The following is a 14714-nucleotide window of genomic DNA, read 5'->3' on the forward strand; positions in this document are numbered from 1 at the left end:
AACAACTCAATATGCCTACATGTGCTAGTATTAACTATCATAAAAATCAGAAATTGTATTAATATCTGCTCTGAGTTGCTAAACTGGTCAAAAACTATCTTTTGAATCCATAATTTATGTCAAGGTTCGTTGTGATAAAGATTGCGAGGGCCACGAAAGTTGCATGTAGAAGGTATCGTGTGAGTGTGGGTAGTCCTAGGCCTATAGTGTGAATTTGTGTGTGTTCATGTGTCCAAAAATCCTACAGAGGATCTTTACTTTGTCCACATATGATAGGTCTATCTATATATGTGTAACTGTAGCTCTTACAATGCATGCAGAGTTCGCAGACGTTCTGGAAGTACGTTTTTAACTTAACGTATGATTATAGGGCCTACTACTTAGCACTATACATGTACATTGTACTACCTGGCCTACATACAGCACGCCAATGGACTGACAATCTTCACGACACATTAGGCCTATTACAGATTATGAAAAAGCGCCGGATCGAGTACTAAGTATAATAACTGTTGATTGCGACGTCAATGCCAAAAATCGCAGAGCAAAAGAGAGAAGGAGAGAGGAAAAAAATACGAACAATGCATGCTGTGCGGTGAAAGGCAGCTCACGCAGATATGGAGACAACACACCCTCGCACAACATGACATGTGCACAGAGAAAATTCCCTTTTCCCTTGAGCTTGGCCCTGGCAGATACACGTATGTCATACTAGTCGTGCGCAAGTTGGTAGGCCTACTTAACAATATAATAACTCACTTTACTTGTATGCAAGGTGTAAGAACTGAGCTGATCTCTTCAGGTGGACGAGAACTATTCTTTCGTAGCAATCAAACATCGGGCAAAGCAGTGAGTATCCTACTTGTTGCAATCGACAGTGATTTGAATTGACAATTCATAAACCATACAGATTCTGAAGGAATATCTAAATTGCGATCATAATCCCCGGTCATAATTATGGCCGTATGATCCCGAGAACATCACAAATGTAACACCATGATTTCAATGATCGAGAAAGTGTGTACAATGCGTATGTTTGCGTGTATGTGTGTGTGGGTATACTATGTGTGTATGTATAGATGTGTTAAATTACTAGTATGTGTCTGTGTACATACTTTATAAATACGCAAGCATATAGATAAGCTCACTGCTTGCGTTCATAGACGTATAGCTCTGTACTTCGTATTTGCTGTTTGTACCGCAACGCAGAATCCACTGACACACATATATTGTGGGTTGGCGGCAGGTACTAAGTGTTTAGTATTACTGCGTGCTCTGTCTCTGCATGTAGGCTAGTTCTGAGTACACTGACTCTGGATTACACGTCAAGGTTACGCATGGATTGGGCATCAAAGAATCATTGATAAATTGCAGGAGAGTACAATGATGCATTAACTTATAACTGAATTCTCAATGTCTGTAACTGCGTTTGGACGAGTGCTGAATCCAGCCATTTACTTGCCTGAATATTTATTTTTCTATATCTTTTTAGTTCCCAAATATTCAAAAGTGTGCGCCAGATCGTTTGAAAATGATCAATTGAAAATCTCTTTCCCTCCCCCCATGTCCCCTTTCCACCCCATCCATTCAATCGATCCATATTAGTTTGCAGTAAAAGACGCACATTTAATCTTCCAAAATTATGCACCAGATCATTACATTTTGAGAGGGGGGTTTCCTAAACGTTGTTTTTTTTTTTTTGAAGTTCCGTACGTCTTCGTATAAAATGGACGTTTTTAAAACGTACATACAACGTCAAAGTTGGGACATAGCATTTACCGCATAACACAGGTTTTTTGGAAAACGTTTTAGAAACGTCAGTGGACGTTACAAAACGTTTTTATTATGTCTGCTACGTCTTCGTCCCTTACAAACGTCCACAAAATGTTTTTAATAGGTCTACTGCGTCGACTTCATTTTTAATGAACGTTTAAAAAACGTTTTTATTTGGTCCGCTACATGTTCGTAATTGGTTTCTTCATCGTCAATATTCATGCTATTTATGAATATTCAAATGAGAAAATATAAGATTAGAAAACTAGTGAAATAGATAAACGACATTGAAATCTAAAGATTTATACTGGGTTCAAATTTTCTGTGTTAAAAATAAACTTACCTACGTCATTGTTCAGTTATTCACTATTTCAAATTGTGTTATAAAGAGGTATTTTCATATGTTAATAGGCCTAATTAAGGTGTGTGTGATCTAATTTTAGTAACCATGTCTTCATGCATTACAACATTTTGCTGGTATATTAAAGAATGTGATAAAGATTCATCAATTGGGAATAGGATGTAGTATAGGTATAAGTGGTAGGACGTTAGGGTAGGATTATATAGGATTAGGATTAGGGTACATTATTCCAGATTGTGCCTATAATCTCAAAACTATAATTTTTTTTTAAATACCCAATAAAAAAATAAACAGACGTTCATAAAAGGTTTCTGGACGTTCTAGACGGATAGGAAAGGTTCTCTAAACATTCTGGAACGGGTCATAAGACTTTGTAGACGTTCATAGAACGTTTTTTTGAACGTTCTAGACGGTTTTCAAAGGTTTTCTGGACGTCCGCAGAACGTCCACAGAACGTTTTGAATATTCTTAAAAGGTTTTACTGACGTCTATAACGTCCAAATGGTTTTCTGCAGGTCCTTTAAAATTCCGAAAGGTTTTTTTTTAAATTGGTTTTAAACGTTTTAAAAAACGTTTTTATAACGTCCATTTGAAACGTTTTAAATACGTCGAAAATCTTCCACAAAAAGACGTTCTGAAAACGTTTTGACAAAACGTCCAATAACGAATTTGAAGCGTTTCAAGAACGTTCAGAAAACGTCCAAATGTTAGCTGGGCACGTCCCATACCTTCTTGCTTGGTTCCTGCGCTCCCTCACTTGGTCGGTTGTTATTCGCAGGGTGTGATAATTTAGACTTCGAATTTTCCGCCCTCCCCCGTACCCCCCCCCCCCCCCCCCCCCCGAATGTCATATGAAATCGCCGCCACTGGACTCTTTGGTTGTGGGCGGGGAATTGTGTAGATTATTTTAGATGATAAGTCATATCTTTTTCATACTTGAAAGAAAAAGAGAATAATGCAGCTCATTTTTTTATGATTTTAACTTGTCTGATTGCAGGCTACCATGAACCTTTTGAGGGGCATTCTTGAGAGGAGACTACGGCTCTGCCACGCTGTTTTCTTCTCCTTCACAATGGTGAATTTCATTCTCTGCTGCCAGGCGTGTTCATGTACGTCCAACCCTGAAGTCTGTGATGGAAGCTACAGTAAGTCATTCAACTTGTTAAGCTATGTGGAGTCTGGGTAGTAGGTTCCTATACAACAATCGGAGCAAATCCACATATAGCTTAATATACCATTTCATTTTCAAGTCGACTTCATACACTAGATAAAATCGAGCAGAACAGTAGATATTCCATAAATTCACAGGAAACAGAGGAAAGTTTTTATTACTTTAATGACGCAGTGACGTTGGTTATTATACGCAGATCTAAAACTGGGAATATCGTTATTCAAAGCATGAAATATTCAAATATGTCTATGAATACGACCTCGAACAAAAGAGTCTTGCATGCTCATATCTAGTAAACTGATAATCAACCCCCTCCACACACACACACACACACACACACACACGCACACGTAAACAATTTGCTGATGACAGAAAGAAACTTTAACGAGAACGTTGCCTACAGGGTAGAAAATAAAATACAACTTCAAATCATGTTTGTGGAATATATTTGAAATGACGATATATTTGACCATGCCCCACAAAATCAACAAAAAATAAACACAAAAAGAAAATCAAAAAAATAAATAAACGTATCATTGTTGATGGAATTCCAGTTACATGTACCTGTAATACATGCCGTACAATGTTATTTTGTCATTATTCTGTGTCAGTTGAATTGAAATGAATTGAACGTATTGATTTTCAATTGGAAAGGAATTAATACTTATATCACGTTAGATTATTTGTATTTTTGTTTTGGTTGCACAATAACAAATTAGTGTACTTATTGGTTCCGAACCAACAGTATTTGAAGGAATGATAGCTGCACAATATGGCAACGCATCTGGCTTCGATGACATCACTTATTCAGTCGACGTGAGAAACGTAACCAAGGACGTCGACAGCGATTTGACACCAGGAGTCATGGTTAACATTACTACTGGAACCAATACGTGTGGCTTCCCTGATCTTGAAGTGAACTCTACTGTTCTCTTTAGTAGTACGTAATCGGTCACTCATTTTTTTAGCCCTTATGTAAACTACCTTTTAATACGTATATCATTACTGAACTATTGGGTATTTGAAAGAATAAATTTCAGCTAATAGTATCTTCAGCCTTTTTTTAGCTCTTCAGTTTTAGCCCGAAGTGTTATAAAACTAAACTTTATTGTTCGTCAAAAACATTTTACTACCACTTTTTTTTCTGTTTTGTATCTTCCACAATATTATTGTACTCTGTTAAGTATCTTCGGTCATCACCAGTGGCGGATCCAGGGCGGAGCGCACCAGGAGCGCCCCTTTTATTTTGTTAAAACAACAAAAAAGAAAAAATGGGGAGGGGGTGCTTGCGCCCCCCCCCCCACTTGATTTTTTAAAGGCGGTCCCTCTTTACGGAATTCCTGGGTCCCCCCCCCCCCCCCCGATCATGTATGGCCATTATATATATATTTTTCCATGGCCATTATATATATATTTTTCCATTATATTACGGATTGTTGTATTGAGGGCTTTATGATTTTCCATGTCATCAGTAATTGAAACACGAATACAGTTTCATAACTTCTCACGAGTGTGGAGTCCACAGTACGTCGCAGTCTAATGCATAATATAGCAATCTCGCCTAAAAAACGACAACATAAATGCACGTCAACGACCATCGAAAGTGTGTACACCCGGATGCACAGTGTGTCAATTGTCCATTCAATTCATATACGATGAAAAACTACCTTAATTTTCTTGATGGACTATAACGTTCACTGCATTCCTTTTTGTTGTGAACGAGACATTGTGGAAAAAATACAATTTCAAAACTTAAGAATGCATCATTGTAATTTAAGACCCATTGTAACTGACAGTCTACGTCACATATTATGAATGGATGCTCCTTCTTTTTCTTTTTCATTGTACTAAATATTCCATTGTTTCACCTTCTCCCTCCAAATCCCTTTCTTTTCTATCTTTCATCTCAGCAACTCGTGAAAGAGACGGTCCCTACAGTTACTCCATTGACACGTGTGGATCTGTTGTGCTGACTGCGGACGATGAGGAGTACCACGATCTGACCTGCTCCGCTACGGGTTTGGGCACTGCAACGCCCCTCCTCCTACTCGTCTGCAGCACACTTGCAATGTTGCTCCATTCGCAGCCGTCCAATTGATACTCTATGCACTTTCCATCGCACTAAAGTCAACTCAATGTTCTAAGGAAACCTGTCATAAAGTTGTCAATTAATTTTTTTTTCTCATAATTGATCAAGTCTTTTGGTAAACAGTGGCCGTACACAATAGCAACAAAGAAAGTTCTTACAATAGCAGCTGAAGACAAGAGTTTGGTATATCTGGCATTTTGTCTGTGTGAGTACTATGCAACAGTTTTGTTTTATTTTGTTTTTTAATCTAGAATAGTGGCTTTTGTGAAAAAGTAAAGAATATTGCAAAGCTTCAAAAATTATAATGGGGGAAATTAAGAATTGTTCCTGAGTTGCTCATGGTGCAATACTTTGGCCAATTCGGTGTAGTTCTAATATCCATGACATTTTAACATCCTCACTGCTGTATCGCAGCCTCTGTCACGTGTTTGTGGAGATACGTCCTTAAGTAATGGAAAGTGGGACTTACATCTACTGCTACTGATCTCATGGATTGATTTTAGGAATAGGTTTTTACAAAAACATTTCTATTATTGTACAGTTTTAAAATATATTATGAGTTCACTACAGAAGAATAAGATAATATAGAACTATTTTTGTATGTACTCTGCATTTCAAGTACGCGTATATTTGTCCTTCCTAATTTCCTGATTTATTTCCTGTTTATCCTTTATAGTGTTGTTTCCTCATGACGCACTGCATAAAAGATATAAAAATTTTTGATTACAAGGACCTCTAAAATGCTCTCCTTGTCTAATTTTTGAATGTGTTCGAAGTTAATTTCTTCCAAAATGATTTAATTCAAGGATTAAAACATGACGTACTCTGTGTCACAAAATAATAAGGTGAATATTGCAGAAACATCTAAAGTCTTGATTTTGAACCCACTCACAGGAAAACAACCCTTGAAATAAAAAAAATGCAAATAGTAAAAAAAAAAAGAGCTGATGGTGGTTTTTTTCCGAACTACAGACAGTCGGAAGTCATAGTTTTAAAAGATGTATCATGAACAATCATATGAATATTCATGGCCAAACGTATGGTGGAGTCCCATGGCACAAAAACAAACAAACAAACGAACAAAAAACAAAAACGCGAGGTTAAGTCGAAGTTTTCTATATAAACGCCACATGTTTTATCGGTGTCATTTCTTTCCATCGCCTTATTTGGCGTAGATACTTTTACATAATTATTATTTCATTTATGTTAGCTAGTGATCCTCCGAGATCATAACAGCAGATTACTCTGCACTCAAAATGCCTGTAAGTGCTTAACAACTTAGCGATGTTGCACAAAAGATACTCTTTTCGAGAAACGAAAATTAGGCACTCGGTAATGTTATTGTTTTTGTTGTCATATCTATGTTACCAGTACTATTACTATTGCAATATGGTTATCATATCTATTGTATAGTCTGCGGAGTGTAGTAGCAAATGTTATCAGACCGTTCTTTACTTCTGTAACCTTTTATATGCTGTCTAGACTTTAAAATGTGCAACGTTTTTTACATTTATGATGCATACAGCTGTACAGTATATGCAATGATGTTTATGGTCTGAAATGTAACTACATCTCATATTAATTAACATTAATAAGGATACACTTGTATATCCAGTTGTATTTTGTTTTCGTTGTTGGTGTTGATGGTGCTGTTGCCTTTCATTATGATGACAAGAACGAAGTTCAAAACACTGAAGATCGACTAAAGTGAGTGTGGTGACGTCAAACTAACTCAACATTATGCATCAAATTACCGCAAAGAAAACTGGATTTTTGCATTTCATTTGTCTACACACACACACACACACACACACACACATGACATGACCACTTGCTATACTGTAGTACTTATACGAAGATAGAGAGAGACAGAGAGAGAGAGAAACATTATTTACATTTATAAATATGCTTTTCTCTGCGAAGGAATTTAGGGTCATAGACTTTCAAGGGGGGGGGGGGGAGGAGGAGTCTTGTCAACTGACAACGTTTACACTAGAGGCATCTGATCATTTTTCACACAGTTTCCATACACCTGCTACTGTACAGTCATTACTATAGCCACATCTACATGCCGGTCTGTAGACGCCCATAACTCGTAAGACATCGCAAATGTTACAAATCTATTTCAAACTCTCAAGAAGTAATCGAATATGCGTTTGTATTGGCTGGAGTTACATTTTGGCTAGAAGGGTTACGGTGTTATCACTTCAGGTTGTAATTATGATCGTCGACGGCTAATGTTAATAGAGCTGTTTAGCATTGGGTGCAGTGATTTAAAAAATGTTCAAGATATCACATTTAATGCATATGTGTAGGTCACTTGCATCACAAAAAATCCTACCATGTAAAAATTTTGCTATAAAGCCTAAAATATAAGGAGATATCACTATTTTTCCCACTAAACAATATCTGTAGACATTTTTATGGTAACTATAGTTCACATTTTGTATATTTAACAATACTTAACATTAATTATACTGATTCAAATGTTTTCATTGCTTGTTTTTATCCCTAACTCACATTTTAGAACTATTTTGAAGCAATAAATCAGGGTTTTTGTTTCCTCTGCAAATGGTGAATAATGCCTTTAAGGTTAGCAAGAACGCAATGCCCATTGTAGAAATAGATAAATAAGTAAATAAATATATAAATAAATAAAACTCACACAGACACGCCTTTTACACATTTTGAATAGCGAGTTATGATGATGTCACACTTTCCCGAAACTGAGCAAAGATGGACGTAAGATAAAGAAAATGGTCACATTCGCCTCTGATTGCATAAACATTGGGTCATTTGTGAAGCCATCGTAAATAACCGCCGGTTGAGTTTCTCAGATTCCTGCAACAATTTCGTGAGAGGTGGCAAAATCTTCGCGTTTTATAGCCACTGGGTTTTCTTCGCGAGTCTTTTTGGGTGAACTTCTTGACAAAGATTCACATCTTCGTGTAGCCTTTATTCGTGTGTGGTTCGAGTGCTATCGTGTGACCTTCTATATGTAGGCATAGTACTTTCTTCGGCTGTTGATTGGCTTTTGACCATGTTTGAGGCCGTATCTCCCACGAAATTGAAAAATTCTATTTTCATATCGCCATCTTCTGTCACTTTTGGGACAGTGTGACCCTACCCTAAGGAAATAAACATATGCACCTCGCATCGCTGACTCTAGCGAAGTTCGTGCAAGTTGACACTCTTGTATTGACAACGCTCAACATTATCTTCGGTTGGCCCATCAGTAAGATACCTCAGAGCGCAAATAAGTACTGTAGTACTCGTGTGGATTGTAATGCAGATAGAATCACTTGTACATACGCGCAAGTTTGGTGAACATATTCTGTGGACGACAAGTACTCTTACATACGCACAGAGCATCAGGCAAAGCAGTGAGTATATCTTACATATACACCTGTTGTCAACCGACGATTACATTGTAAACCAGTTATGATCATTTTACAGTTTCCGCACAACCTTATAACTGTGTAGGCCCTACAGGTCCATAATTGAATATGATCATAAACATGGCCAGGATATCTTCCAGATATAATCTGGAGAACACCATGGATGTTCTAAAAAATAGAATGATTTCAAATGATCGATGATGTGTGTATATGCTTGTGTCTGCGTAGTACACTGTCAGTATATGCAGTACGCGTGTCTTTATATATTTTGCATGATAGCCCTGCAAGCTTGTATCTATATTAAAAAAAAAACACAGTGCGTTTTGATCGGAGGTTTTAACATTGATTTACCCAGTCATGCCTGTTGCCAAAGAAAGAATAAGATCCTTATCGTCGAGAATTAATTGATGCTGTCTTATACCATACGCTTCCAAGATTACCCACCAGTCAAATATTGGTACAACGTGTAATAGCAAACATTAATTTCACTCCCAAAGCAGGAGAAACATGACTGAGCTGACAGAGTACTTTCTGCTACTACATTATAATGCATACTGTACTATATCTGATGCTGTCTTACGCATCTAGGCCGGACTATTTAGGTAGATGAAAGAACTGGAGGGGGGTGGGGAGGCTCCCAGCCTCCCCCCCCCCCCCCCCCATCTCGGCTGTCGACTCCGCAATTGAAACGAAAATTGGCACACTCGTTGCCTGCGACGTAATCTAGAAATTATGGAGTTGATTTTTCCAACAAAAAAGCATTTATGCTAGTCAATGCTAACTTTGCATATAGCGTATGCGTGAAATCAGACCTTTGCAATATATCACTATACAAAGCGCAAAAAGGTATATTTTTATGTGCACATTTTTCTAGTATGTTCTTATAAAATGTAAGAGAAAACAGAAAATCGAAAAGAGTTTCTTAAGTGTTTTATTGTTTTTAGAATTTCCCTGTATTTCTTTGTTTTTCGACCTTTGGGTTTTCATTGTTATCTCTATGAAATTTGTCGGTGACACTGCTTTGAGCATGAAAATTTGTTAGCAATTAATTATGATCAACCAAAAGGAGAAATTATCATGCTTTAATGAAATTTGACTAAAAGCAAAATTTGCATGGAAATTATACACAAAATCAAAATGTAAAAAAAAAATCATATTTTTGGAGCAATTTTCCGTGCGACATATATGTACATATTTATATGCGTGACATGAAAACCATGCGCCTGGGTGTAGCAAATTTCTTGTCGAAAGATACGGGAAACTCGGGGGGGGGGGTAGCTTTTTACGATGGTGAGATATTGCATGGAATGTCGAAGGGGGCCTCCCAGCCTCTACCGGCTAACCCCCCCCCCCCCCCCCCCACGGGTGTAAGAGCCACACAGCATTATATTCTACAAATTGATGAAATAATATGATCGTGCAATGTATACATGTATATTTCAAATAGTATTTTTTTCTCATTATAACTGCCATAAACAGCAACAACATTCTGATTATATCTAAATTATGTACTTTCTACAAATTGATAAGATAATATGATCCGGGTATAATGTACTATTTGTATTTCTATTACTCTTTTGCTGGATGGAAATAAATGATAATTGAATAGAACTGAATTGAATGGAAATGGATTGAATATTTTTCTTGAAACAGTAAATTCTATTATCATTATCACTGCCATAAACAGTGAAATTTATTCTGATTATACTTAATAGAAAAGAGATATCCTTGCTTATTCCAATCCATGATCTTAAAATCAGTCAACCGAAAAGTACACCTTTTCATAGATATGAATCCAACCCATTAAAAAGCCTTAAAAAACAGTACTCATATAAATCTTGCTTACTCTCTTACCATTGGCAAAGAAAGCACATTATCATAAATAGATTTCGTAGTGAAAGAAGGGTACAAATACATGTATGGAATGCAAAGAAAAACTATCTACCGAGATACACAGATTAGATCTAATCAGGAAATAAGTTGAAGAATTGTATATATATATATATATATATATATATACATATCAGAAACGAATTAACATCAGTGCTCACATAATGTATCTTTCTGTGCTGGAATTTTCTTTCAGTATTATGTGATTCCTAAAATAGTCGAGTCTCTTGCTGTATATTTTCAACTTGCTATTAAATATGATAATAAAATTGCCAGGTACCCACTTTTACACCTGGGTCGAAAGGGCTTTTGTTGGGAAAAACAGCTTGTCCAAGGGCGTAAGCACTTGGCGGGAATCGAACTCGGGTCCTCCACTTGAGAGTCGGGAGGCTTGCCTTATGTCACAGCGCTCCTCCCACCCCCCCCCCCCCCCTTACATGATATGGCATTGTTCCTGACAGGATGAAAATTGCTAATGTTATACTAATAATGGAAAAAGAGCGCTCTGAAGAACTAACAAACAAGTTACTGTATAGACCAATCTCACTGCTATATGTTCTCAAAATTATAGGAAAAGGTGGTTTCTTCAAAATCCTCTGATTCGTAAATCATGAACAGGCTATCCCCCCCCCAAAAAAAAAAAAGTCAAGTCTCGCTTTGTTTATGTAAAATGTGTTGCTGCTGTAGAGGAATACTGGTAACTTGTAAATGCGTTGGGACTAAAACAGACAATAATCAAGGCTTGGGTGTGTTATGTGGGATTCTACCACTTGACTATGATAGTTTGCAGTGCTTTTATGGGTACGAGTATTACAAGACAATCATAAGAGTTACTGGCACTCTATTGTCAAACCATCTGTCTCTATAACGCATGATATGATGGCAAGTTTGTTTTAAGTATTGGTTAACATGGTGGTCAGTTCAATTCGATACTTTGAGCAGCTTGAGCAGGAATTTATATTTTTTTTTATGCTTGATAAAAAAAAAGAAAAACAGGAGTAACACAGCTCATTCAATGACTTCAACTTTTTCAATCGCAGGCTACCATGAACTTTTTGCACGGCATTCTTGAGAGGAGACTACCACTCTGCCATGCTGTTTTCTTCTCCTTCACAATGGTGAATTTCATAATCTGTTGCCAGGCGTGTAAATGTTCGTTTAATCCTGAAGTCTGTGACGGACGCTACAGTAAGTCATTCAACTTATAAGGGGAGTTTACAACAATCATTCTTCCTTCGATGTGTTTTTATCGCAACTAATTGAAAAATTGCCCAACATCGACCTATCATAAGCACTGAATTGATCAGTGTTTTAGTAGTATCCATGATTAAAAAAAAATCATGGGCGTAAGTACGATGTTGGACAATATGTCAACCAGTTGCGATAATCGGAGAACTGCCAAATGAAATATCATATAACTTTCAAGTCGACTTCGTAGATAACCTGAAATCAAACAGAACAGTAGATATTTCATAAAATCAGACCAGACAGAAGAAAGTTTCCATGCTCTAATGACACAGTGATGTTGGTGACAATCTATACGCATATTAGATATGCTCGTTATGTCATCGACTAATCGAAACGAAGATAAATCAATTGCAAATGGAAATGAATTTCATCTCATGCATTGATTAAGACTGTAAGACTTCTGTAAAGTTGCTGATGATGACTTGTAATGGCATAGAGATCGTTACTGCCATTATTCTTTTACCAACCATATAACTACGACTATTATTGTATTCTGTAATAACCTATAGGACAGCTCCAAGATAATCACCACCTCATCATAACTGCAGACATGATTTTGACAATGATCACTCGTCTACGATACCATGTGAAACTTTAAATCCCACGACTTCCTGGCCCGAGTTCACGAAGGTGGTACAATCTGTTTCCATGCTTTAAACCATGGACAAAGACCGTAGTTTGGTATGGGGTGCAAAGTGTTGCATGGCCTATTTCGATACAAAATCAGTCATTTCGTTACGTATAGTGCTAACATTTCGTCGACGCTTGGGCGTATATACAGCTGTAAGTTTCTATTGTTAACGGAATTCATATTGTTTGCAGTAGATGACGTGACGTGACGTGGAGTCTATGCAAGGCTTCCCCTTCTTGATATTCATAGCGTTGGGAGGAGGGTGTATCATGTGGCGTTAAATGTGACGAGCATTAAAGAGCAAATTGAAATAAAAGGAATTGAAGTGATTCTACATTATTACATTATAGTCTTTGGGCAGCACAGTAACAAATCATAGATATCCTTTAATTTCGAACCAACAGTATTCGAAGGAACGATTACAGCACAATATGGCAACTCCTCGGGCTTCGCGGACATCACTTATTCAGTCGACGTGACAAACATAACCAGGGACTACGACAACAATTTGAGACCAGGAGTCATGGTTAACATCTCTACTGGAACCCATACGTGTGGCTTCCCCGACCTTGAAGTGAACTCTACAGTTCTCTTTAGTAGTACGTAATCGCTCACTCATTTTTCGTTACCATTACATGTGAATTGCCTTACGCAGATCATTACTGAACTAGGGTATTTGTAAGAGTTCAGGTAGACTCCTAATCATAATCATCAGTCCTACGTATTATTCAACTAGCAGATGTTCGTCACCAATACTTGATCTTTTTCTGCTTTTTGGAAGATAAGTGAGACATCATTGTCATTCTGTTATTACATCATACACGATAAATTGTACTTTGTCTATGAAACTGGTCACGAAAAGCATGTGCTGCGGATTGTTGTATTGGGACATTTATAATTTTCATGTCCTCGATAATTGTAACACGAATATAATTCCGTAACTTCTCACGAGTGAGGTCAAGAGTACGTCGCAGTCCAATGAAAATATAACAAGGTTAATACCAAAGAATGATAATGGAAATGCACGTAAACGAACATCAGAAGCGTGTGCACTCGGATGTACAGTGAGCCAAATGCCCCCTTAATTCTAGTCAAATTAATACCTGCTTCCAAAATTTGACGGAACACAATAAAACACACTTCATTCTTTTTTTTTCTTTTTTTTTTTGGGGGGGGGGTTAATAGAGAAGTGATGTGAACGAGATATTGTGAAAGGAAGCATACACGGACTTTTACAACACTTTGTAATGCTTCATTGTAATTTAAGATCAATTCGACCTGACAGTCCAATTCACGTACAAGTGGATTTTCTTTTTTTTTTCTTTCTAAAGATACTTAAGATTCCATTTTCTTTCCTTCGCCCTCCCAACCCCCTTCTCCTCTATCTTCAAACCGCTGGATAGACATCTCCCCAGCTCTTGATAGATACAGCTACTTTATTGACAGGTGTGGATCTGTAGTGCGGACTGTGGACGACGACGCGCACCTGCCCCCGGACCGCGATCTAACCTGCTCCGCTCCCGCTACGGCTTTGGGCGCTGCTACGCCCCTTCTTCTTCTCGTCTGCAGCGTATTTGCAATGTGGCTCCATTCGCAACCATACATTTGATACTATATATGCTCTTGTCATAGCACTCAACTCAACTCAATGTTGCAGGGAAACCTGTCATAAAGTTGTCCATGACTTTTCTCATAATTTCAGGTCTTTTAGTAATCAGTAGCCATAAAAATAGCAACAAAGATGTTTATATTGGAAGGAAATGATATAGTTTGGCATATCAAGTACAACATAGTGTATTTTTTTTATTATCAGTTCTAACTTTTCTAGCTAGGATAGTGGCATTATCGTGAGAACGTAAAGAATGTTTCAAAGCTTCACATAATTTTGATTGGGGGGGGGGGGGGGGGGGGAGAAAACTGATTCCTGAGTTGCTCATGGTGCAATATTTGGGCTAAGTCGGTGTATTTCTCAAGTCCGTGACATTTCAACAACCTCACTTCTGTGCACCAACTTCTGTCGGGATACTTTCTAAAGTAATGGAAAGTTGGACCTACATAGTTTTACTGATCTCATTGATTTATTTCAGGTATAGGTTTTTACAGGCATAGGTTAATACAATGATATTTCAATTGTGCATCATTTACAGTTCTTA

At 37.4% G+C, this 14714-nt stretch overlaps 2 protein-coding genes and 1 long non-coding RNA gene across 3 annotated transcripts in view; 2 read left to right on the plus strand and 1 right to left on the minus strand.

Moving 5' to 3' along the window:
* LOC139709340 (angiotensin-converting enzyme-like protein Ace3) overlaps positions 1–14714 on the minus strand; it is a 77542-nt gene that overhangs the window by 30853 nt on the left and 31975 nt on the right. The window lies entirely within an intron of this gene.
* On the plus strand, positions 742–6984 carry LOC139709319 (uncharacterized). Its single transcript, XM_071621276.1, has 4 exons — positions 742–849; positions 3132–3279; positions 4051–4245; positions 5216–6984. The coding sequence occupies exons 1-4, from the start codon at positions 769–771 to the stop codon at positions 5401–5403; spliced, it is 612 nt and encodes a 203-aa protein (XP_071477377.1). The 5' UTR covers positions 742–768; the 3' UTR covers positions 5404–6984.
* LOC139709323 (uncharacterized) lies at positions 8593–14440 on the plus strand. Its single transcript, XR_011709396.1, has 4 exons — positions 8593–8777; positions 11723–11870; positions 12966–13160; positions 13965–14440. It is a non-coding gene; the product is annotated as an uncharacterized lncRNA (long non-coding RNA).

This window comes from Diadema antillarum, unplaced genomic scaffold (genome assembly GCF_040938485.1).
Source record: "Diadema antillarum isolate AM-2024a unplaced genomic scaffold, OU_Dant_1.0 seq00001426_RagTag, whole genome shotgun sequence".
NCBI classification, from domain to species: Eukaryota; Metazoa; Echinodermata; class Echinoidea; order Diadematoida; family Diadematidae; genus Diadema; species Diadema antillarum.